Source organism: Musa acuminata, chromosome BXJ3-6 (assembly GCF_036884655.1).
Source record: "Musa acuminata AAA Group cultivar baxijiao chromosome BXJ3-6, Cavendish_Baxijiao_AAA, whole genome shotgun sequence".
NCBI classification, from domain to species: Eukaryota; Viridiplantae; Streptophyta; class Magnoliopsida; order Zingiberales; family Musaceae; genus Musa; species Musa acuminata.
The window spans coordinates 4004660-4029616 of NC_088354.1; the positions used below are offsets into that span (position 1 = coordinate 4004660).

The following is a 24957-nucleotide window of genomic DNA, read 5'->3' on the forward strand; positions in this document are numbered from 1 at the left end:
AATACACTTAAAGTCATCACAATTAGCATCACAAGTTCACAAATCTAATTTCATAGTTCGTTTTTTCCTTCTTTTTTTCTCGAAATTGACAGGTCAAGAAAGGACATCATACTGAATATTCAACAGAACATAGAGATATGGATGAGTCAAGGAAAAAAGCTATCTTATACAAAGCAGGAAGAATAAAGGAAAAGGGAGCTATCTTATAAGACAGGCTGATCATCTAGGTGGTAGTAGATGCCTTCTCTTAGATAGGAGACAAAATTCTCCTGAAGAATGTAAGCAGCAAAAAATCAAAACAACCACGTAACTTTCGAGATCTTTTCTGTGACGAAAGCACCAAACAAACTTTGAGTATAACAGCCTTTACCTGAATTTAAATTTCCCATTTTTAGCCATTATAATTTATGTTTTTTTCGACCTCCAGAAATGCAAAGTGCGTCTACCACAGATAGTTTGCTGCTATACAAACATTGCGAAATATAATGTTCAACAAAAGCATGACGAGCCAAAATTGTCACCAAAAAAGAAAGATTTTTAAACCTTCAAAGTAATGCTTAAAGCTCGATCAAGAAACGCAACCCACAGACTAACATCAGGAATTTTATTGTGCATCAGAAGGAATTTAAAAAAACGAAAGGTCACTTCAGAAACTCACTACGTGAACCGAAAAAACACTAAGCTGGCTTCGATATAAGACTTCAAGAATCTAAATATTTGAAGAAATGCAGTAGAAAGTACAGGAGGAGAGAGAGAGGGAGGCGGTTTCTATCTTGACCTGTCCCTTGCTTATGAATTGTTGAAGCTGGCGCATCATCTGCTGGCCGCGGTGTTCGCAACTGCAGAAGTCCACGAACACCACCAGCGGCGCCTTCGGCACCTCCGAACCGCCACTGGGCTCTGCGCCTGAGGAGGGGCCCACGACGGTGGCGTCCCTTTTATCGATGGCGTCTTCCATCGCCTTGCAGAGGTACTCAGGGATCAAGATGTCCCGCCTCAGCTTCTCCTCGTCGATCTTGATTTTTCTGGGGATCCCGCACCTCTGGATCGAGTCCCACCGTGACGACTTCACCGTCGCCTCCGCTTCGTCCTCCGGCGCCATCCCCACCTTCGATTTCGACATCGCTACCTTTCGCTCGCTCCATGCCACTATTTACGCACTCGCGTCCCGTCTTCCCCAAGAAAGCGAAGCACACGAAGCCGAGAGGAAGAGGAAGGAATAACTCTGGCAAAAGGGTCGACGGACCGAGCCTTCGGCATCCTTATTTTTCGAATTCATAATAGTTTATTTATTCTTACCCTTTTTATTTTGTCTTCCCATTTGCTTTATTTGAATTAAATATATGACACGACAACTGCGACGAGCGCGGGAAGGGGAGGAATTAAATATATTAATTGCTTTATTTGAATTAAATATATTACGCAGACCGCAGCCGTTGACAAACAAAGTACTATTTACTTTACCCTGTTCAACCTACCCGAACGTTTACCACCGCAGTGGATGGACCCCACATTTGACTCCTCGATGTGGAGTCAGAAATATATACAGCTATTAATCGCTGAATTATTATAAAATTAGGAAAAACAAAATTATCCCTCTAAATCAATTATAAACCCTAAAAGCTTATAGTTAATCTCTTTTCCTTTCATGAATTAGTAATATGATATAGGTGGAAATTATTGGGGGACCAAACTATATATATTATCCACGTCATTCAGCTCTATTTTATTTTTTTATATAAATATTTATTTTAACATAACTGTTTGTATTTAAAAAATTATTTTATAATACAAAGATATAATTGTTTAACATATTCATCCATATTATCAAAGAATTATGTATTTTTCTTTTGGAAAATAAAAATAAAAAAATCAATCTACTTTAGTATTTCAAACTAAATTCCTTTGATCATCGATTGGGTTGATTTTTATGGTCCTATATTTAACCATTTTTGAATTTCTTTTATTGTGGAACATCAAAATAATCAAAAATACTATGTTTTGAAATCTTAATCCGATCTTTGATTGTTGATTTGAATTACATAAATCTTAAGCGTACTTTAAGAATCAATAGAAGGAATGCTCACTTTCAATAGTTATAATATGCAATAATCAAAATTTTAATTATTATTATTAAGTTGTCATCCATATCAGCCTATGTGAGAAATTATTGTGGCAAGGCTTGTGATTCTTTACGTGCTGTCTTGAGGCAATAATCGATAGAAAGTAATAAAGTGGAGATTGCATATGTGGAATTTTACTTTTGTTTATTACTTACTTTCTTTAATGGCCATCACAATTGAGTTTTAAACTTTAAATTAAAGAATAAAGTTCATCATACTTTTAAACTTAAGGAAGGACGAGTATATTTCAAAATGAGATATGGAACTCTAATATCGTGTAAATCACGTTAGTGTAAAGACACACTAAAAAGAGCTCCTCATTAATCATAAAATTTTAGTCGTAAATATTAAAACTTGTCATCAAAATATGATTTATCGAGGATATTATCATTATATTTTTTTAATAATAACAAATATTTATCACTAAAACATAGTCACTTAATTATTTAAGTGTATGAATTTGATAATAATATTATCATAAATATTTTAGATTTTGTGATGACAACTTATTATTGTGACAAATGATATTTTAATTGACGATCATTATTATTGTTATCACTAAGACTAATATAAGTGATAAATCATATTTTTTCACTATTTTTATTTAAAAATATTTGAGTTTGATTTAAATACATATTGAATTTAAATGAATGTACAATTTGGACTGTATATTAAAACTAATATCAGTGAATTTTACTTTTTAGAAGTCAAGACATGATCAACTTAAAAACTTACCCCTCATAAGCTGCACCAAATAAGATAAAATCGGTCTATTAGAGAACGGGTCATGATCAGTCGAAGTGAAATATTTAATCTTATTTTTTCTCACACTATCGACTATAAAATATATTTAATCTTATTTTTTCTCGCACTATCGACTCCAAAATATATATAGTCAAGTATAAAAATAGTGCTAAAAAGTAGATAAAAATGTATTTTTAATTCTCATAATCTAAAAATATTAATTTCATAAAAGGGTAAAAAGTTTGGCTATCCTCCATTCAACTTTGTCCTCTCCTTCGGTTTTGCTATCGTTGTGACTTACCTAATGATAATATCAATGGTGACTCTTATCTCTTATACCATTTTATTTCTCATATATTGTTATCCTCCTCTCCAGCTTTGCTATCCTCCTAGATGGCCTACCTAACTATAGATTCGATAGTAATCCTCATCTCATACACCATCTCATTTCTCCGGTTTCGCTATTCTACCTAATGCCAATGGCTTTCTTATATATATATATATATATATATATATATATATATATATATATATCCCGAAACATTTGAAGAGACAATGGTTTGTTGTAGTTCAAGATGCTCAGCTATTTTGAAGTCTATAGAAAATAAAACGACATATATTTTTAGAGATTCTAAAAGGGTTATCACATGCATCATATTAGGAAATACTATAATTACATACTTTAATATAATTTATCATGATCCGATTGGCCAATTAATTTTATTGATCTTAAATTATTAATAATATATCCCTGTATTTTTATATTTTTATAGGAGTACTATGGTGAGCTCATCGACTCGCATGTAGATATATTTGACCACGAGGTCAAAAAGTCAAAAGAGGACGTAGCAATTCATCCGCGGCGACTGCGCTGACTTGCTTGAAGTATGGACGACTGCTATGGAACGGCCGATTCTTTCTCGGCCACCGGCCCACTCCCCTTTGCCTCACCGGCGCTGATAAACTCGGCCCACACAAATCACTTTGCTGAGGGTAGACGAGGCGGGTAACACCGGAGATTTCCGGCAACGAAATAGGGACCCAGGAATAAGATCTTACTGCGCCGCCGCCGTCAAACAAGTCCCTGAATTATTATACCTTTATTCTGATAAAATTACGCATATGTCCCTCCTGAGTTGGGGAAATAAAATTGAATTTAACATATATCCTGTAAAATCGAAGCACATCGATGCATATTACAGTCGATATATATATATATATATATATATATATATATATATATATATATATATATATATATATATATATATATATATATATATATATATATATATATATATATATAATCAAGTATTATCCAGAGAAGCACATGAGGGATGTATGTGGAATATTGATATTATTAGGGGTAAATAGGTTATTTCATTTAACTCGAAGGATGGATATGTAAAAGGGCCTATTTATGGGTTCGCATCGTGGAAGCGACGGGTGGATCCAGAGACCACGCCATTTGTTCCGTCCCTGTTCGCCTCCGCTCCTCCTCTTCTTCACCGACTGACTTCTCCCCTCCTCTTGTTCCCCTTTTCCAGCCCTAACCCTAACCGTGCACAACCAAGGGCGCAATCAACGATCTCGTGTTTCACTCTTCAAGGTCTCCTCAATTGGGATCGCCATGGAAGGCAGGGTTGACCTGGAACCCACTCCCTTCTTGAGGTAATCTGACTCACCTCTTATTTTGATTCTTATACCGCATAGTTGAAGAATTTAAGCGAGATCTGGGACACTACGGTCCGGGAAACACAAAGGAAATGGATTTTCTGTTTTTATGAGTTAATTAGCATTGATTAAAGGCTCGGTGACGATTAGGAACAGAAAATTGCACCTCTGTGTCATGAATTACGCCAAGCTGGTGGCTTTGTGTCGGTTGGGCAACGAATTAAATTTAGTGCAACGTTTAGCATGGTAATGCTAATAAATGTGTCCATCGTACCGAACTTATTGCAAACGCGAGAAAGATGTAAATCGAGCTTTATTACGTTCCTAAAGGTGTTATTTTTGTGCACCTGGTTATGAGATATGGACTAACTGCTGCAAATATGTGAGACGCGAAAACTACCTGTTGATTGTTATTATGGCCTGAAGAAGCTTTAATGAGTGAAGTTTCTTAATCAGCAACCCAGAATCTAGCATCACACTAAGGGATAAGTTTGGTTGAGAGAGTATTTCTATGTAAAGTCGATGCACTTAACCTGAGCACACACTGTCCCGCTCCTCTTGGATTTACATCTTTCTTTAATATTTTAGCATAACTGCTAATAATAGATGAATGTGATGTAATTCCTTATAGCTTTCTTTCTTATTTTGCTATTTACGCTGCAGCTTGTTTGCTGCCTTTTCCTATGGAATAGCATCCATGGCTATGGTTTTCATCAATAAGGCAGTTTTAATGCAGTATGCATACTCTATGACTCTTCTTACTTTACAGGTATGTTATAGATCTTGAGCATATGTTATATTTTTATTGCGGTAAGGCTCTGATGTTTTCTCTTGCTTATATTTATTTATACACTGTATTAGCAATTGGCTACAACCCTTCTCATACACTTTGGCAAAGTTATGGGGTATACAAAAGCCAAAGCAGTGAACATGCCAACAGCTAAGAAACTTCTTCCAGTGTCAGTGTTCTACAATGCAAATGTGGCATTTGCATTGGCAAGCTTGAAGGGAGTCAATATTCCAATGTACATTGCATTGAAGAGGCTCACACCACTTGCAGTATTGGTGTTTGGATTTTTCAGAGGAAAGAGTAGGCCCTCAACTCAGGTAACAAGTCTATGATTGATTGCCCTTGGAGGTTAAGTTGGATGTCTTTTTGTTACTATTATTCTATGATGTATGTTTCTCTTAATTTTGGCAACAATCACAGTGCATATCTAGCAAATTTTAGTCATGATGAATTATGCTGGTATTCCCTACTGTGGGTTTGTCTCGTTCAGGCTTAGTGGTAGAATCTCTTTCGTAACTTGGTGTATGCCTTGCTTATTTAGTTGGCTCTAGTTTATGCTTGCTTATTATTGAATCAAACTTTAATAACTGACTAGTCTAAGTTTAAGAGTGTTTTGACTTGAATCTAAAGCTTATCATTGTGATCAGGTAATCCAACTTCTCTGGAATTGATTTGGTTGAAATTAATTTATTGATTGAGAAATTTAATACCCAAGGTACAGGATGTTAACTATATAATAGTCAAATAATAGTTAAATTAATAAGTTACCGGGGATCAGCCGCACATTCATTATGATGAATATCTCAAAATATCTGTGCATATATTATTTTACTTTAATACATTACCTGGTAGTTTGTCTTGGTTCTAGAGCTTCTTTGTTCGTTTTTTCATTCTTTTTAGATCGCCTTCTTTCAAATGTTTTCTTCCGAGTTTTTTTTATATATTATCTTTTTCATTGAAAGATGATAAAATGTGTCTTTCTTTGTGTCTCTCTGTTTTCACATTTTGTTGTGCTATAAGTCATTTGCTTAAATACACACTACTCTCTCTCTCTCTCTCTCCCCTCCATGTGTCTCTCTCCCTCTCTTGCAAAAGGAGACAAATTTGAAAATGGAACTGTGTGATAGCGATCCTATATTTCAAATTGGTGACTGGTCAGAGAGTGAAGGCATCGATTTAATTGTAAATAAATGATGAAGAGGGAGCATCTTTTGACACAAAATAGTTACCTTTCTTCTTAATATCAATCTCTTTCTTTCTGCTTCTTCCTGAGAAGCGCTTTTTTACGTTCTTTAATCCAAAAATCCCATTCTACTTTTTACCACTAATTTCTTTTGTAATTCATTGCGTAACTTGTGGTGTTAAACTTTTATCTGTATGAGAATTATGCTGAAGAGGAGAGAGCAAATAGTTATGGTTCGCGGGCAAAGATAGTCTAGCCTTTGTACTGGTTAATTTGCCGATGATACTAAAATTAGTGGAAACAAGCATGCTTTCATGTTTCTGTTTCAGTTGAAGGAATGCTAAAGTTATATTTACAGAAAGATAGTGATAAATACCATTGTTTCTGAAGAAAAATAATGTATTCAGACTGTTTCAAATTAATTTCATTGAGTTCAATATAATTGTCTGTTTGCAGAATATGGAATTCTTCTGCAAATTAGCAATTCAGTATTACATAAGTTTCTTACTATTGATGTTTTTAAGCAATTTTCAGGTATCACTTTCTGTCATATTTACAGCCATAGGAGTCGTCATTGCGGCACTTGGAGATTTCTCGTTTGATCTCCATGGATACACCATGGCACTTACCTCCGTTTTCTTCCAGGTAAACAAACATATTCCATGTTCTCCTTACCATATTTGGGAAAGTTTAATCATTGGAGTTCACTTGAAACTATTGCTGATGTCACATACTTGTTTTTAGCTGTCCTAGCTTTTTGCCCCAGTTTTGTGAAATTAACATCTAGTTATAATTGTAGACTATGTATCTAGTGCTTGTGGAGAAATCTGGTGCTGAGGAGGGACTTTCTTCAGTTGAGATAATGTTCTATAATTCCTTGCTGTCCCTACCTTTTCTGTTGTTTCTCATCATAGCAACAGGGGAATTTCCACACTCTGTTGCAGTTTTGTCCGGAAAGGTCAGGATCAGCACCCTACTTATTAGGGTTTTTGTAAATTATACTTTTGCTTATGTTGCTTTCCCCTATTGTTTTTGACATGTAACGATATTTATCTGTTGGGATTTTGTAAGTTATACTTATGCATGTGTTGCTTTTACTAATCAACTTTTATCTGCATATGGTGACTTTATGCGTAGACTATGCTTCACTGCATTCTGGCCAGAATATGCATATTGTGTTCATAACACTAAAATAGAAGGTAAGCCTTAACTTATGAATAATACATACGAAGTCATGAATTTATAGATTGACGTTTAATGAGCATGATGTATATAATAATAAGTTAATAACCAATCTGATAAAAACTGAAAAATTAATAATTGGTGAGTAAAACTAGAACAAATTAAAGTGCATGACGTGGTAAAGTTTGTATGATACAAAATAAATGAACTTAATCTAAGATGCAACCAAAGTTAAATTAATAATGCACACAAGATGATCTAATTTATATGCTGAAATGATGTAGATGCTCCTAGAGCATAATGGATATAATAATAACTCATAATGGTAAAATATTGAAAAAATTGATATCTGGTGCATAAAATTAGAACAAAAATAAAATGCATGATCCAATTTTGTGATCTGTGTAGACCTCATAGGAAATATTCACATAGGTAGTGCTGTGTAGAATTCGATTGAATATATAGTTTTAAATGCAACAGGTGTCTAAAAGTGCACTACAACTTATAAAATGCCACTATGAGGTATCATAAGAAAAAGAAACATTAATGTTGGGAATGTGGAATCATAAACTAGACTATATGATGAGTGTAGTCAATAGAATTTAAAGCACAATAAGCACAAAATCTTCATAAAGAAATAAAGCAGAGGAGTATTCATAACAAGATACTTTTACAGACTATTTCATAAATTGATTGATAATCTTGGGATATAGTAGATAAATTTAAGAGAGACTTATCAGGACATGGGTAGACTTTACAATAAGATTTTTCAATCCTTTAGTGACATAATTGCTCCTTTTATAACTGAAGTTTGGCACGAATGTCAGAGTACTCTTTTACAACTTTGGTATCCACAGTTAGATTCACGTAAACAACCTTTGCATATTAGGATGCGTACATTGATCCTTCCAGGTCCCTCATTGGCATCTAAAATATCTGGCTTCTAAAGTAATATAAAAACCTTGCAGTGAACACTTCAAACAAGTATCAGTTTGTGATGTAATTATAGAACCATGGATCATTTATGAGTTTTTTACTTAGCCAAATGACTTTTCAGATGGTTCTTCAAAATCAAATGTCCTGAATTAAATATCGGTGATATATGTGGCTCTTTTATAATCCAGTATTTTATCAAATAATCATTATTCATGTTTGCTTTCATTCTTTACGTGTTGGGAAACTGATGCAATTTTAACATGACAGGCATATTCTTTCGCATTCTTAGTGATTCTTGTCATATCATTGATAATGGGCATTGTCTTGAACTACACAATGTTCTTGTGCACTATCGTTAACTCTGCTCTAACAACTACAATCGTTGGAGTTCTTAAGGGTGTTGGGTCCACAGTAAGTATACTTTCTCAATTTCTTATCTTTTATTTCTGGATGAGTAAATACTACACTTGTTTGAGGTTTACTCTCTGTATATCTCCTTCCAGACCCTTGGTTTCGTCCTGTTGGGTGGTGTGCAAGTACATGCTTTGAACGTGACTGGGTTGGTCATCAATACAGCTGGTGGTGTGTGGTATTCATATGCCAAGTATCAGCAAAAGAAGAAAATACCACGGAAAGTTCTATCTGAAGAGGAACAATTAAAAAACACAAATTGAAATAGATCCATTGAATGTTTATCAATCTTCTGTGCCACTCGGTACCTGCTGTAAAGAAACTTTGCAGCAAGAAACACATCCAAAAGAAAATGATGATTGCACACTCCGATGAAATAGGCTGACGGAGGACCATCCAAATTATTATTTGATTTTAATAGGAGGGACCAGAATGGTCTTTCTAATTATTTCAAGTATTGCTTTCTTTAACATCACAGAAAGAAGTTTTTATTTCCAACAGTATTTTCAGTTGTTCCCCAGGCAGACAACATGAACTGCACCAGTGCTGAAAATAACAGTTAAATGTAAGCATTATCATTTGTCTCAAAAAACAGTGTAGCCATTCTGTGATATGATTTTCTCCTTCACTGCTATGGATCCTTTATTTTCCATGAATCTTCAATCTGCAGCTGTATTGAAAAAAGGAAATCATTATTAGAATACTGTAACAAAATATTAACCTGGCAATGCAGCATATGGGTTTCATATTTCCTTGCTTGCTGTTGTCTTAAATTTGAGAAGGCAGTATGTGTTACTGATAAGGTGATAGATATGGTTCCTGAGGTGCTCAAGTTTCTCCTTGTTGATCCTTGCTCTAATCCAGCTTTTGGTTTCTTATTTTGTGAAATTTGTGAAGTTACTGAAGAAGGGTATGCTGCCATGGTGTACTTTCTACCACCTTTTAACTGAGTTGGGCATCTTAGCTCTTGTTGCATTCAAAATGTCATTTCAATCCTTGTATGGCTGTCTGCATCTCATTATAGATGAAACCATGATTTTAATGGTCTGAGCAAATTCTTGGAGGTTGTCTAATTTTGACCATGTTCAACGATGGTTCCCAAGTCGAATGGTGTGCATGTTCTTCAACAGCTTATTGGAAGCAATCCAATTCGGGTGGTGACGATCGATCTTTCCTTGTTCTCAGATAAGTAAGAAAATATAGATGGTTCTTTATTTCATTGATCTCACAAAGAACCCATTTTAGTCCCTTAAACCAATTTGTTTCTATGTTTCTTTTTGAATAATTATTCGACTGCTCGTATTTTTTGACTATAAATATCAAAATTATATGCTTAATTTATCTTATATGCATATATATATATATATGCTTAATTAAAAAAATATCTTATGCTTAATAAAATGATATTATCATTTTGTGTTGTAAGCGAAATATTTGTTTCGCACACGTTGTCTTCGTCCTCACAGGTTCTTTCGCACTCGTTGTCTTCATATGGGGAGAGAGAGAGAGAGACGTCTGGAAACTGAGGGAGGTCAAGATCTGGGCCGTCCAATTTGAATGAGCGACGGCTTCACGGAGACCGTTTCTGCTCGATCGAGGGAGAGAGAGTTAGCGGACTGCGCATGCATGCTGCGACGTACGTGAAATCTACAAGAGAACGCACAAGAAACACTCGACTCCTCCCTGTTTGTTAGAAATCCTTAGAGATCTCAGGAAGAATATTAGGTAACCAACTCCAGCACTGAATCCATCTCCACCTACTTATATCCCGCTTTGTCTTCCTCCTCTCGACTTGCACTCCTCTCTCCTTCTCCTACTACTTCATGGCCTCCGAGGCTCCCAGCGACGCCCCTCCTCCGCCTGCAGCTCCCAAGTCGCTCCCTGATCCACCACCCCCTGCTCCGCCTCCTCCCCTGCCGCCTCCTCCTCCTCCTCCTCCTCCTCCCTCGAGCAGCATGAAGAGAGCTCTCGGGCCCCTCGCCATCGTCGCCTACCTCCTCACCCTCCCGCTGCTCGCCTTCGGCATCTGGCTCGTCAGCACCCACGACTACGACTGCGAGGACCTCCTGCGTGCGCCCAACGTGCGCGTCGCCGTCGGCGTCGGCCTTCTGCTCATCCTGCTCATCAGCAACTTCGTGGTGTACTATGGCGCCAAGGTGCTGATGCCCGGCCACATGGTGCTCTCGGTGGTGCTCGTCATGATGCTCACCGCGGGGCTGTCCCTCGTCGGCTTGTACAAGATGGAGGCCCGAGGCCTGCCCGAGACGCCGCTGTGGCTCCGCAACCGACTTCTCGACGTTGACACCTGGAACGACGTCAAGACCTGCCTCTACGACGACATGATCTGCCAAGACCTGACATATCGAACCATCCAAATGACTTCGAACGATTTCAACATGATGAAATTATCCACCATCGAGGTAATCTTTCAATCTCGTATATCTTGGACCGCCCACAATTCCAACTCATGTTCATCGGTTCTTGCTGGCTGAAAAGTCGGGATGCTGCAAGCCATCGGCTGTGTGCGGAATGGAGTACGTGAACGCCACCAACTGGAGAGTGGGAAGGAACCGCACGAGGGAGAGCACACCACTGACAAATCCAACCGCATCATTTGCCTCCTTCAATGACTGCCGTGCTTGGAACAATCAACCCAACGTGCTTTGCTACGACTGCCAATCATGCAAGGTTGCGTTCTTGAAGGTGATCACCTCCAGGTGGAGGAAAGTTGGTGCGTTTCTCATCGTCATGTCCATGCTATTTCTTGTCGTCCATGTCATGCGCTTCATCGTCTTGCTGTTGGAGAGGTACAAATCTTAGACGCTGTGATCGTAGTAGGTGTTGGAGGCTCTTTCGCTTGCTTCCCCACTTCCATGAAACTTGTGCTGGTTAGTCTTAGGTGTTGTCTCTTAGTTTGCCTTTGGTCCTCTAAGAAGTTGATCGAGCTGTAGCTACTGATATCTTCCTCAATAACGGATATAGTACTACTTCTCGTGTTGATTTAGATATTTTCCTTCGTCTTGCTTCAGAATGTGCAATAATCTCATCTATGGAGAACTACATGGAGAAACCTAATTCTGATATAAAAATGAGAAACCGAACACAAATGATTTTGTAATAAATATTATCTCGAAAATTACAAATATCAATAAAGATCTTAATACTTTATCATAAGATGTTGGGCTCGAATTGCTCATATCAGTGATGCCCATCAGCCCACGGCATCACAGGGTTGCTATGAACACCATCCACCACTGTGTTTAGCCTCAATCTATCATGAATATTTCTGGTTCATATCATGTAATAGAATAGGAGAAGTAGACTCATTTGGGTGGTGCCAAAGCCTTTGAAAGTTGGTGCAAGCTTCCAAATTGCTCTTGAATGCTTCCATATGAAGACCCCATTCCATCTCTTCTTTCTTATACCAGGTTTTGTGGAGCCTACGACTGTGAGAGGCTGAGTTGCTTGCTTCTCATCCATCGTTCGATCTTAACTCTGGTTTGGGAAAGAAAGCTACCTTGGAGAAGATGTATCTGTGAACTAGTGAAGATAAGGAAGGTAGGAAAGCTTGTATATCCATCACACACTGCTGTATTTTACACACCACCACCACCACCACCTGAAAAAACAATCTGATTAAGAGTGCAAGTTGCAGGAAGAACAGATCGAATCATGCTTGTCTGAATTCTCTCGATCACAGTCGCAATGACATCATAAATATATCAGAATCTCCTCCATATGCTTTGAAGGGAAAGAACACATCTTATCTTCTTCCCTTGCTGTCATGATAATTTAAGAACATGAATCAGTGTGTTTTATGACAGACCAAAGGTTAAACATGGATTTATCATCTATGATTTAGTTTAGGTTTCTGGACTAATCAGCCCATGGTTTCTCCAACCTTCCCTCAGCATATTCCACCTGCAACTTGTGAATAGATGGAAAGAGCATCATATATTATTGATCATGGAAGGCAATGCACGCTGACAAAATCTAATTATGAATAGCTGACAAAGGTGCAAGCAAACAGATGCACACAATGGGGACAAAGCCCAAACATCAGGGTCAACAAATAGAGGTAGCTTTTAGTGCAAGCAGCATTCAGATAAGAACAATGGTTCATGCTATAAACAAATGGAGGCTTCTCTTCGGTGCTTGCTGCCATGGTTGAATGAGAACCAGAGAGAAGGCTTCACTCTTTTCTTTGTTTTCTTGGGTGGTGGACATCCATGTAGATCCATCCAAATGGATCCAACTCTCTCACTTCACATGTTTTCAGATCAATATTATAATCATCATGATCAGAAGATGCAAATTTGGCTTGTGTACATTGAGTCAACCAGAGGACCACATGCCCATGTTTCCTTCCTTGTGTCTAGTGTCAAAGGATCTACGCATAGATAGTATAGGGAAAGTGATATTTTTGGAGTGTGTTTTGACCAATTAATTGCAAGATTATTGTATTCGATGTGATCTTTAACACTCTCTTCTATCGAAAAAATAAAAACGAAGACAAGGAGAAGAACATAAAAACTTAATCCACTCATTAGTAATCACCCAATCAAAAATTGTTTGACAACTAATAGAAAGTTCTATTGCTAGTTTTCTTTTATTGCATAAAATACTTAAACTAATCTAATCATATCTCAAAACAAGATTATGTCTGCAATGCGACAAAGCATACACCTAATAAGACAATGATAAATCCATTAGGTCAAAGGTAGTTGCTGTATATGATGATCTCAATCTATGAAGTAGGAGGGAGACATATATATTGATGCAATTAATATAGCCATCCTCCTTAAGAGACAATGTCAAGCTCTCCTTTCGTCACCTCGTCGATACAAGAATTTAATATCGTACCTTATTTTTATAACCCTAATGTTGTCTTACCAACATAGATATCGGAAGATATATATCAAAAGCAAAATGGCACTGTAACCTTCAAATATAAAAATTTACATTAATATATCAATACAAAAAATGAGAAAAGAACAACTTATAACGCGATCGTTCAGTACTTATAAAATGATAAATAAAATTTTTATTATTTAAATATTATTCATGTGAGCTAATAGAATTTTATATGGGATAGATTAGATGGCAATCAATATGAAAGGATTTTTTGAAAGTATATTTTTATTTAGAAAAGGATAGTTTGTAATTAAACCAAATTTAATGAGAAATAATTGAGGAATTGTTTAGTTATTATTGGCATGAAATATTAGGCGCAAAACATGGCAATTGTCAGCACGTGCGGAGCGTCTCCTTAGAACCCAAATAATTGGGGGGTGGGGCGGGGAAGTCGCCGGAGGACGCGCACGTATGAGACACATCCTTTTACCTGCTGCAAAAGGCTGCAAAGATTCGGGTTCACGAGGGCGCAGAATCCGATCCTTTTCGGGGTGAGCTGTGATGCGACCCGCGCGAGAAGGTAAGACCTCGGAACCCTCACCCCTCTCTCCCTCTCCGTCCCAATCAAGGACGAAGAAGAAGAGCGAAGCCCCTCTCTCTCTTTCTCTCTCTCTTGTTTGCTTCTTTGAAGCCGCCCGTGTACTCCTCCTGCTGGCTTAGCTGTCTTCCATCGTCTCGTTTCTGCTCTCCATCGATCCCACCAACGCGACTCAGTGCGTGATGCCTTCTTTCTCCGTGCTGAGGAGGTTTCGCGCATCTCCGTGACGTGCAGACAAGGTGCTCGCTATATTGCCTCCCCCACAGATGCCAACGCCCGTACCTCATGGTCGGGCTCACTTACTTACTGCCAACGTGGCAGCTAACCAAAAAACGAAGAATAAGAAAACGAGCTGCTTTACATTCTGATTTAAATCAATTGAAAATTAGGCTCCGTAGAATAACATAAGAGGCTTTTCATATTTATCCTCATTATATATATATATATATATATATACACACGTTTGTCTCTTTAAAATTTAATATTATTATATATATAATATAGACAAATTACATCATTAACTCAACGTCATAAAATTGGTTCGCGTTGACCTTAGGATAATGTTCGAAATGAAAAGATCGTTATGGATTCAAAGATTAGACAAAAAAAAATTTCGAAAAATGAAAAATATACGTATCTCATATTGGTAAATTTTTTTCTTATTTCATATCTTGTTTATTACAAAAAGATTGCATTAAGGTTTATCAACAAAATCTGAAGTTCATGTTAGACATCAAAAGTCTGTCAATAATTTGTCTGGTAAGTTTGAGATAAAAATATATCAATAAGATTATTTATATAATCATCAATTTAACGATAAAATATACTTTATTAATGTCTAACAAATTCTTTCTCATTTTGATAGTTGTAATGACGAATAAATAGATACTGATTAGATTTCAAATTTTGATTGATCGAAAATAATAGTCATATCAATATCTTTATAAATATCTTTACTATATACATATTATATATATATAATTTATTTTTTATATTTCTTATAAGAGAACGTCACATAGTTTATGAAGATGATGGCTACGTTGTCTTTAACGAGCAGCAGTGGACATCACCCGATTTCGGGACGCTAACGTCCTTTTCATCAGCATCATGCTCAGGATTTGAGCTCTAATCGTTTTCAATCCATATGATAAGATCAGCTACTATCATTGTAAACTTTGAACACCACTAAAATAAACTCAGAAGTCTTGAATAAAATCATTTAGTCCTACATTAGTTGAGGAGTATGAGGTCATAAGTCCGACCATATCTCCCTTACCCTCAAAGGCACATTTTAGAGCTCACATGCTCCGAAGGGATAAAATCGTACAAGTACGCTCATCGTCCAAAGCGGATAATTCCTCATGAGTCTACGGGCTGCATCAATGATCGACCGACTAAATGATCCCTTATCAGATTGATGCTAGAGGAAGAGCCCAAGACCTGCACCTCAATTGAGTATACTCGCTCTTCAGACATATGATAAAACTAATTTATTAACTAAAAGTGGAAAAAAGATTCTTTTATAAGAGGACACAATGCAAGAGGGAGTTTTTGCATCAAATTGATAACTACAAAACTAATATTACATAAAGCAGTCTCTCCAAATATATTTTGGTTCTGAACTTATAAAATGAATGCTAAGATTCTCACAAGCATTTTATGCTCATTTGAATAATTTATTTGAATGAAATATATAGTTCCTCATTTGAATGAAATAATTAACTTTTCATAATATATCTCTTGCCGGAAGCAAGACTTCCTCACTCCCCTCCTTTTGTCTCTGTATGATTGGTAATCTCTTTACGATCAGTGACTTTGCATCTCCTTACTGACTCTCAGTAAAGCATGTACACTAATCCTTAGATTTGTGTGTCCTCTCTAATTGATCTCGATGGCACAGTTTGAAATCCCGACGATGGATCTAAATATAGCAAGATATATAAACTAAAACCTTTTTATGTCTTCTCTTAAAATGACTCTAAATCATAAACTTCTTCTTTGTAAATACACATCACATCATTTTTATTCTTTTGTTGATATTTATTCGACTAGCAATACTAACGATAGAACATCCATATCAACATATATTGTCTTTCTTGAAACAAACTTGATCCGTTGGAATTTCAAGAAGCAAAACACAAATCATAAGATCCATTACAGAAGTTATCATCGATATTATTGTAAAACTCAATTGGGTCATCAACTTGGTATACTAACTTAGCATCACCTCCTGATCGACTCTATTCCCCAACCTAATGTTTCACTCTCATGTAAAACGTATTGTCATTAATTTATACTTTCTCAAAGATCAAGCTATAAGATGTCAGCTATATATGTACCTCACTGGTCATATATTTGACCAATACCACAATTATACTCCTTCACAATACTAGTTGCTCGTTAGGTGTTCCATTTACATCATTTTATAATGAGCATCAATGAGAAAAGCTCAATTTTATGAGGTGTGATACAGGAACATGATAGTGAATTAATAATAAAAAAAATTGACTGGCAATCTTGTATTCCTAATATGTCACGATTCTTAAGCATTCCATAATTTGAGGATCAATCACTATAAAACATATATATGGTTCCTCACATCAATGAAACAATAACTCTTTAGAACATATTTCTTTTAGTCCTTTTTTTTTCAAAGTTTTTTTAGGTAAATACGGTGCCCAATCAACCAAAGTCACCGTATCATCATGATTGAGAGATAAAAATATTCATCTTTCTACGAGTATTCTCTCGTCACAAGAGCTTCTCATGTATGATTCAGGATAATTTTTTTTTTTATAATTTCAATCCTTGCATAAAATCTTAAATAAACTTAATACCAAAGTGATTGTGCCAAGTATGCTCCCACCATTAATTTTATATTTATACGTGATTACTATGATGCAAGAGACTCATAAGAGAAATCATCCCAAAGGAGCATCCACCCAAAGATTCGATTCTCAAAACGAGAAGACATTCAAAAGGTTTGCTCAATCAACTTGAACACGTGACATGAATCAAGATTTGATTCTGCGAGGATCTTCAACAAGTTTGCTGGATCAACTCAACATCGATTTTAACACTAACATAATATATTTAAAATAAAATTTTGAACTCTTATTTGAGCTTGTAATTTTATTCTTATGATTTTGTTGTCATTTAAGCTCCCATCCACTGAAAGGCTCAGTCGCAGATATATTTGCTATCAAGTTTTACACAAGTAAACTTATAATTTCTTAATAATGTTTGGTTAGTCATGATAAAATATATTTTGGGTCCAAGACATGTCAGGTCAGAATCCGTACCAAGACGTTGCTCGACACATCTCGTTTCAAAAATCCCGAGCCATGCTGACTAATCAACGACGATATATTTGTTCACCAACATGCCACATCCAACGTTTTTTATCATTGAGATTTACCTAAAATACTACTTCTAATTCGATTGCCTTCCACCAGTCTTATACTACCATAATAATTGATTATATTTGATGAATTGAATCTGCACAACCCAATGCGAGTGAAATCCTTTGGGTCAAATTTAAGACCAATAATTAATACCCATTCGATGGTTCCAAGCAATTCCCCAATAGACTCTCCTCTCCTATTAAAAGATTCGCTAACAAATATTTAAATCGCAAATTAACATAATTCATCCTTTAATAATCATAAATTAACAGAAATTATCATTAGTGGACTCTATCAACATCGCAAAACCGCATGTGAACCAATTGCCGTTGCCTTTCCCGGAAGTTGTACACGGCAACTTCCACATACGTTACCCCCTCAGAAATACCGGGGCCCTTATTGTGGGACCCTTTTTTCTTTCCATTGGTCGAACGAGTAATGCTTAGCGGTAGAATAAAGAGTGATGATAGCGTCGTTCTGTTTTGCTCTTTATCACGTGAGCCGGAGCTGACGCGGAAAAGGATCGTACTCGGCATCCAATTCCATTTCACCCGATGTTGTACCTTCCACGTTCAGTAGACCGATGTATGTTGCCACAGCGGGACCCAAAACATTTTGGAATCGCGGCGGAAAAGGAAATCGGGTAATCCGAAACTAGTATGAAAGAGTAGTGTAGGTAACCGATTAGAATTAGGGGACGGGAGATCACAGCTGGCCCTAAGTCCCGTAACACGCGGCTGCATTCCGAAATCACCCACGCAAGGAAGAGAGCGCTTCCACCCGTCCGTCTTCCTCCGCTCTCCTATTTAAAGCCCGTGCGCTTCTTCCTCCACGCATCTGCTCGGCGCCGCTTCCTTTGGGATCCCCTGTTCTCTCCATCTACGCATACGTTCCCTGGTTTCCTGCAACAAGAATACTAGTCTTGCCTTGTAACGGAGAATACAGAACAGATCGCTCGCCGCTGCCGCAGCCTCTTCTTGCCTTCAAATCGTACGTTTTCTTGCAATCGAAGAGGCAACCTTTTTTTTTTTTTTTTTCCTTTAGATCTTGTTCTTTATTCATGGAAACAAATATGACCGGCGTTGTTTTCTATGCTGCAACGCTTTCTTGCTTGTGTTTCTTTGAACGTGGTTTGGCACGGCTTGATTCTTTTGTTATTTGTATATGGATATCGAGAATTTTGTGGGATGGTTCCCCTCTTTTGGATTCTATTTTGCTTTATTTGTGTTTGAAATAGGTTCATTGGAGAGATTCTTCGTTCTCTGGATTGCCGTCCGCTGTTGTTTACCAGATTCTAATCTCGGAACGAGTTCTCGTTCGTTTCTATATATCTTTAATGTTATTTTTCTTATTTCGGGATTCTATTTTTCCTCTGGTTTATCTTCCGTTCGTTCGCCATTTTATTTTATTTTATTTTATTTTGTTTGTATAATGTTTTGTTAGTTTATGCTCTGATTTCTTTCATCTATCTCCTTTTGGAGCTTTATTTCCTGTCGCTCATAAGAAATTGTGGTTTTGTTTCTCTTGCTGCAGAAGGTGTGGATGAATTAATGGAGTCTAAAGGCGGGAAGAAGAAGTCTAGCAGTAGTAGTAGTTCATTACACTACGAAGCTCCCCTCGGCTACAGCATCGAAGACGTTCGACCGCACGGTGGAATCAAGAAGTTTCAGTCCGCTGCGTACTCCAACGTAAGAACAACAACCAGAATGAAAAAAAAAATGAATCTTTGCGTTGTTTCGGCTGTTTTCATGTCAATTCAGATGTTTTTTCGTGTTGTCTTTGTTACATTTTTCTGATTTGTTGCATCACTTTGATCTTTTGCAGTGCGTGAGGAAGCCATCCTGATAGCCCTTCATGCCCTCTTCCGTAGAGTAGGATTTCCGTGCATTCTGTGTTGTTTCTCTTGCGTTTACCAGTCTTTGGCTAGCTGCTTTCTGATAACCGAAGCTCTCTCGTTCTCTCTTCTTGTCTCCCACTGCAATCAACCCTCACCGTTGTTCTTGCACTCACTCAATGACATTCTTGATGGATGATTCCGCGGCCCCTCCCCTGGTTTCGCCAATTGGGTTCGAGGGGTACGAGAAACGACTAGAGATTACCTTCTCTGATGCTTCTGTCTTTTTGGATCCCCGTGGCCGGGGACTGCGTGCCCTCTCTCGGGCGCAGTTAGATTCCATTCTGGATCTGGCACTGTGCACCATCGTATCTCAGCTCTCGAACAAGGATTTCGATTCCTATGTCCTCTCTGAGTCGAGTCTTTTTGTGTACCCCTACAAGATCATTCTAAAGACGTGTGGGACAACAAAGCTCCTTCTTTCTATTCCTAGGATCCTTGAGCTTGCAGCAGAGCTATCTCTTTCTGTTCACTCTGCAAAGTACTCGCGCGGGACGTTCATTTTCCCGGGCGCTCAGCCATCTCCACACCGCAGCTTCTCGGAGGAAGTCTCTGTCCTGAATGGCTTCTTTGGCAGCCTCAAGTCTGGGGGTAATGCTTTTGTGATTGGTGATGCAGCGATGCCGAGCCGGAAATGGCACGTATACCATGCTACGGAGAAGCCCGAGGCGCCTATGATTACTCTGGAGATGTGCATGACCGGACTGGACCCTGAACGAGCATCAATCTTCTTCAAGAACTCGGTCGACGGCCACGTTTCTTCTGCCAAGGAGATGACAAAGCTCTCCGGAATCTCTGATATTATCCCGGAGATGGAGATATGCGACTTTGATTTCGAGCCCTGTGGGTACTCGATGAACGGGATGCATGGCCCAGCATTCTCTACTGTCCATGTGACACCGGAGGACGGCTTCAGCTACGCCAGCTACGAAGCCATGGGGTTCAACCCCGACTCCTTGTCGTATCATGACCTGATCGAAAGGGTCCTCAGTTGCTTCGGCCCATCTGAGTTCTCTGTCGCAACCACTGTTCTAGGAGGAGGCTCCACTTGGGCGAACAAGGTCGATATCTATGGCTACAGCTGTGACAACATGGTGGAGCAGGAGCTGCCAGGTGGTGGGCTGTTGGTGTACCAGACCTTTGCTGCGTCCTCTGTGACTCCAATGTCACCTAGGTCCATCCTGAATAACTGGCAAGGAAAAGACGACAATGGGTTCTCCTCGGAGGGTGAGGTGGTGATGGACGACTGAGGAGAAAGATGAGAACGTGGGGATGATTACGAGAAATCTCGCTGATCTTTGGTCAGTTGACAATGGCTTTTAAAGCAAAGCAGCCTGCCAGGCTAGTAGTAATATTTGCTCGTGTTATATGCTTTTGTTTTAGCTCAGAATAAATGTTCTACGTGGTTTGCTGTGTCTGCCACAATGAGCAGTGCTATGCTATCTTGGTGTTGGAAATTCTGATAAAAAGCTTTCGAACTTGGAATTCTGATGATGTGTGATGTTTACTTGTTTGTGTGCTGTGGAATAACTTTTTTTTCTGTGGCATTTGAGATGGGGAGCTGCTTGTGAATCCACGTTCAACGACAAGGGTGGCGTCCGTGGAACAGGCGATTAGGCCGAGCCATAGATTCTGGATGTCGCCATTTGACGTTGGACTGATGTGCCACTCGCTCCATGCTTCCTTCGGCAACCTCATCCGCTGCTACAGTATGTTTTATCGAACACTGCTCCCTGGAGAAGTTGCCATCAGGCATTCCCCCACCCAATAAAAGTGACCAAAGAGATCGTTGGGTTGACTCTCCTTCCTGAATGTGTTTAGACTCTGTCTGTATGTATACGTTTGCTTTTTATTACATACATAGATACGACAGACATGCGCATGGCTGAATTCTCACCGAAAGTGGCGATGACTTTGACATAAATGAGATGAAATCCACAAGGATGGAATCTTCTCTCTCTGCGTGGTGTTCTACGGTCCTGAAATAAATGGCTGCGTTGCTGATATTGAAATGAAATGGATGTTGAAGATGGATGGATTCTTCTTCTTGAATCCAATCTTTGCCGTCTTCCATACACCTAATTCTGATCCTGATGACTGGTAGGATTGCTGTGGTTGTAAGGATTTTGATGTGTTTTCCAACCCAATTATGACCGACCAATATCTTGTGATCATAGGCGTTTATTGTTGCTCTCCACAGCCAGTTGCTAATGTATTGCAAGTTGTAAAGATAAATTTGGTAGCCATACAATGAATTCATTGCTGAATATATATATATATGGGGTGTTATACCACGTGCACATCACGTGATTGTTTGGTACCAAAGGAAACCCTAGAACAGATGGATTCCCACCAACCTTCCGAACCACGTGCGTTCGCGTCGCCACCTGCCTTCGCATCCAATCCCCGTCTCACAATAAACAAAACAGAGGAGGAAAAGGAAAAGAAAACAAGCAGCCTCTTTCTTCTCTTCCACTCTCGCGCAGGTCCACGAGCTCATTTCTTCGCTCAGAAATGGAGCTAACGGCGCAGCAGCTGAGGGGTTTTGATGGCTCGGACGAGAGCAAGCCCATCTACGTCGCCATCCGCGGCGCCATCTACGATGTCTCCTCCGGCAAGGGCTTCTACGGTCCCGGCGGCCCCTACGCGGTCTTTGCCGGCCGCGAGGCCAGCCGTGCCCTCGCCAAGATGAGCAAGAGCGAGGACGACGTCTGCGGCGACCTCGACGGCCTCTCTGACAAGGAGCTCGGTGTCCTCGCCGACTGGGAGAACAAGTTCCAAGCCAAGTACCCGGTCGTCGGCCGCCTCGCCTCTTAGATAACCAACCCAACCCAACCCTCCCCTTCCCTCTCTGTCGCTTGTCGTAAAAAATCTGAACTTTATGCCGTTTACAGGTTAGATCTGTTGGGTCCTCTGTGAATCCAACTAAATAAGTGTTGATTGTCTGAGGGTGTGGTTAGATGCTATGATTGCTTCTTGAATCCCTCAAGTTTATCTACGCGTGCACTAAAAATGGGAACTTTATGCTTATTGAACTGTGTTTGTTTGTGCGTGAAGTAGGTAAATTGCTTAATTATCTAGATGGTGTCATGCCACTTTAAAAACAAACCACTCTAATCCATAAATTCAACCAAGTTAAGTGAAGAATTTGTGAGGATTTACTAAGATTTGCCTCTTCAATCCCTCAGGTATATCACTGTATGCACTAGAAAATGAAAACACCTAATGATAATTGAGCTTGATTTGTGCGGCTATATGTGGCTGTCAGGTTCAGTGTAATCAAGTTAGGGTGAAGAGTCATTGAACTTAGCTAGACCTTACCATGCTTCTTTGTTCCTGAGTAAAACATCAGAACCAAGTTTTGACTTGAGCCCTCGTGCACAATTTTCACTGGATTTGTTATGAAACAAATAAATGTGTTCTGTGGTTTTGTTGTTATATGCTTGCCAATTCTACTAGTCCATGATTCAACGATAACAACTACAAGATGCCGTAAGTATTTGGGGTTGCCACATTGATCTTTTTCGGCCATTGAGTTTTGTATTTAGTGACAATCTTGGTTAAATCAGGAAGTATGTAAATCATTATTTGAAGTTTTTGTAAAATTCTCTTGGCTGTTTTACCTCTTCTACATGTTCTTGCATCAACAATACTAATTGACATTCTTCGTCTAACTACATGTTTTGCCTAATTGTTTTTTTGGCAAAACTAACAGATGACTATATAAGCAAAGTTTATAACTGAAATGAAGGTTCTTATATTTAAGGAGTTATTATTAGATACCATTAATTCTGGTTCAGAATATGTACTTGTCATCATTCTTGTTGATGATTAAGCTCTTCTACCTTAATTGTTTTCTTTCCTCTTGCTTTGTTGGTTGCAAATGGAATCATAAGGAGGTAATTAAGTCTGAATTTTATCTTTCAGCTTTCCGATCAATTTTCATTTGATTTTTCTGGATTTATGTCTGTCAAAAGTAGGTTGTTCGGAAGTCCTTCCGAGATCATGGATTCGGCATTGACTGTTATATTTTTCATGGTTGTTTCAGAATTGTCTTGTTACTGCTTGCCAACAAAAGCATACTCTACTCAGCTACATGTCCTATGGTAGCTTCTAAAAGCTCAAAAGTATTGTAGAAAATTTTAATCAGAGTACTTAAACATGACATATTCCTTTTAGTTTTTTGTCAATGGACTCTGTTTTAGATGCTTTCCATCTTTAAAGCTTTAATTCTCTGTTTTGGATGATACTTGTCATTTTTAAGTATGGTCTTCGCCACATGGATTGTTAAAATGAATGTGATGCCTTGTTTCGATGGATATAATCCATTCTCTCGTTGTCTCTTTATCTGATAGATCATGGCTCTTTTTTCTATTTTCATGCAGATGAACCTTTTATTTGATTGGTCTTTTAGTCTCTTTGCATCTTTTTCATAAGTCACTGAATCCATTATGTTAAAACTGTTCAGTTCCTGATACTTGAAACCTAAAAGATTTAAATAGCCTCTATTAATGAGAACCATCAGCAAAAGCCAGATTTATCAGATTTACAACTTCGAGCAAAATTTTCTATGTCCAAATAGAAGACACAGGTCTGTATGGTGCCTCAACCAGAAAGGGATCTTCCAAATTCCTTCTCTCTAAAGATTGTAAATTTGGTGGTGTTTGTCAAAAATTGTTTGCTGCAGTGTTTACTTGTGATGAGGAAGAGGAAACAGCTGCTCATCTGATACTCCAGTGTAGACTTGCAAGAGATACTTGGCAAAGCCTGTGCCTGACTACACTCTTCATTGCAAGCCTGTGCCTGACTTCAGGAGGCTTTCCCTTATAAAAAGCAGTTCTGTAGACTTCTTGGTTATTGTTTACTGTGTGAGCCTGCTGGTTTTCATGGTTGAAAAGAACGCAAGAAGATTTTGTCAGTTCTTCTTTGAAGGTAAGTTGAGATCAGTAGCTTGTGTTTCTCTCTCCAGGTGCAAGCAAGGTCATGCATGATTTGCTTCTCCTTTTTACATTTGTTTAGGCAAGGTCTTGTAAATTCTTCTGATTCCTTCTCCTTGATCTACTTCCTTAGCATAAAATGTGTTCAAATACATAATAATTTCTTGTGGGATCATATAATTTCTCTCCTTTATGACTAAATCATATACATTGGTCCTTTCTACACT

The 24957-nt window shown here is 38.2% G+C and overlaps 5 protein-coding genes across 6 annotated transcripts in view; 4 read left to right on the forward strand and 1 right to left on the reverse strand.

The window, feature by feature from the left end:
* LOC135640911 (diacylglycerol kinase 7-like) overlaps positions 1 to 1230 on the reverse strand; it is a 28326-nt gene extending 27096 nt beyond the window's left edge. Inside the window, exon 1 of one of the 2 annotated variants that reach the window (XM_065155768.1) lies at positions 779 to 1230. In XM_065155768.1, coding sequence (XP_065011840.1) covers positions 779 to 1123 — 345 coding nt within the window. In that variant the 5' untranslated portion in view covers positions 1124 to 1230. The remainder of the gene's footprint in view (positions 1 to 778) is intronic. The other variant, XM_065155769.1, reaches the window with a different exon arrangement.
* A 3097-nt stretch (positions 1231 to 4327) lies between these two features.
* On the forward strand, positions 4328 to 9677 carry LOC135640192 (UDP-galactose/UDP-glucose transporter 7-like). The gene is made up of 7 exons (XM_065154419.1): positions 4328 to 4538; positions 5205 to 5310; positions 5403 to 5648; positions 7049 to 7159; positions 7314 to 7472; positions 8900 to 9043; positions 9136 to 9677. Exons 1-7 carry the CDS (start codon positions 4498 to 4500, stop codon positions 9304 to 9306), a joined length of 978 nt encoding a protein of 325 aa, XP_065010491.1. The 5' UTR covers positions 4328 to 4497; the 3' UTR covers positions 9307 to 9677.
* A 1266-nt stretch (positions 9678 to 10943) lies between these two features.
* Positions 10944 to 11961, forward strand: LOC135640629 (tetraspanin-15-like). Its single transcript, XM_065155290.1, has 2 exons — positions 10944 to 11463; positions 11540 to 11961. Exons 1-2 carry the CDS (start codon positions 10999 to 11001, stop codon positions 11861 to 11863), a joined length of 789 nt encoding a protein of 262 aa, XP_065011362.1. The 5' UTR covers positions 10944 to 10998; the 3' UTR covers positions 11864 to 11961.
* A 7788-nt stretch (positions 11962 to 19749) lies between these two features.
* Positions 19750 to 21287, forward strand: LOC135641724 (S-adenosylmethionine decarboxylase proenzyme-like). The gene has a single exon (XM_065157381.1). The coding sequence runs from the start codon at positions 19913 to 19915 to the stop codon at positions 21041 to 21043; it is 1131 nt and encodes a 376-aa protein (XP_065013453.1). The 5' UTR covers positions 19750 to 19912; the 3' UTR covers positions 21044 to 21287.
* Positions 21288 to 22163: 876 nt separating this feature from the next.
* Positions 22164 to 22823, forward strand: LOC135641815 (probable steroid-binding protein 3). The gene has a single exon (XM_065157561.1). The coding sequence runs from the start codon at positions 22308 to 22310 to the stop codon at positions 22608 to 22610; it is 303 nt and encodes a 100-aa protein (XP_065013633.1). The 5' UTR covers positions 22164 to 22307; the 3' UTR covers positions 22611 to 22823.
* The last annotated feature ends 2134 nt before the right edge of the window (positions 22824 to 24957 follow it).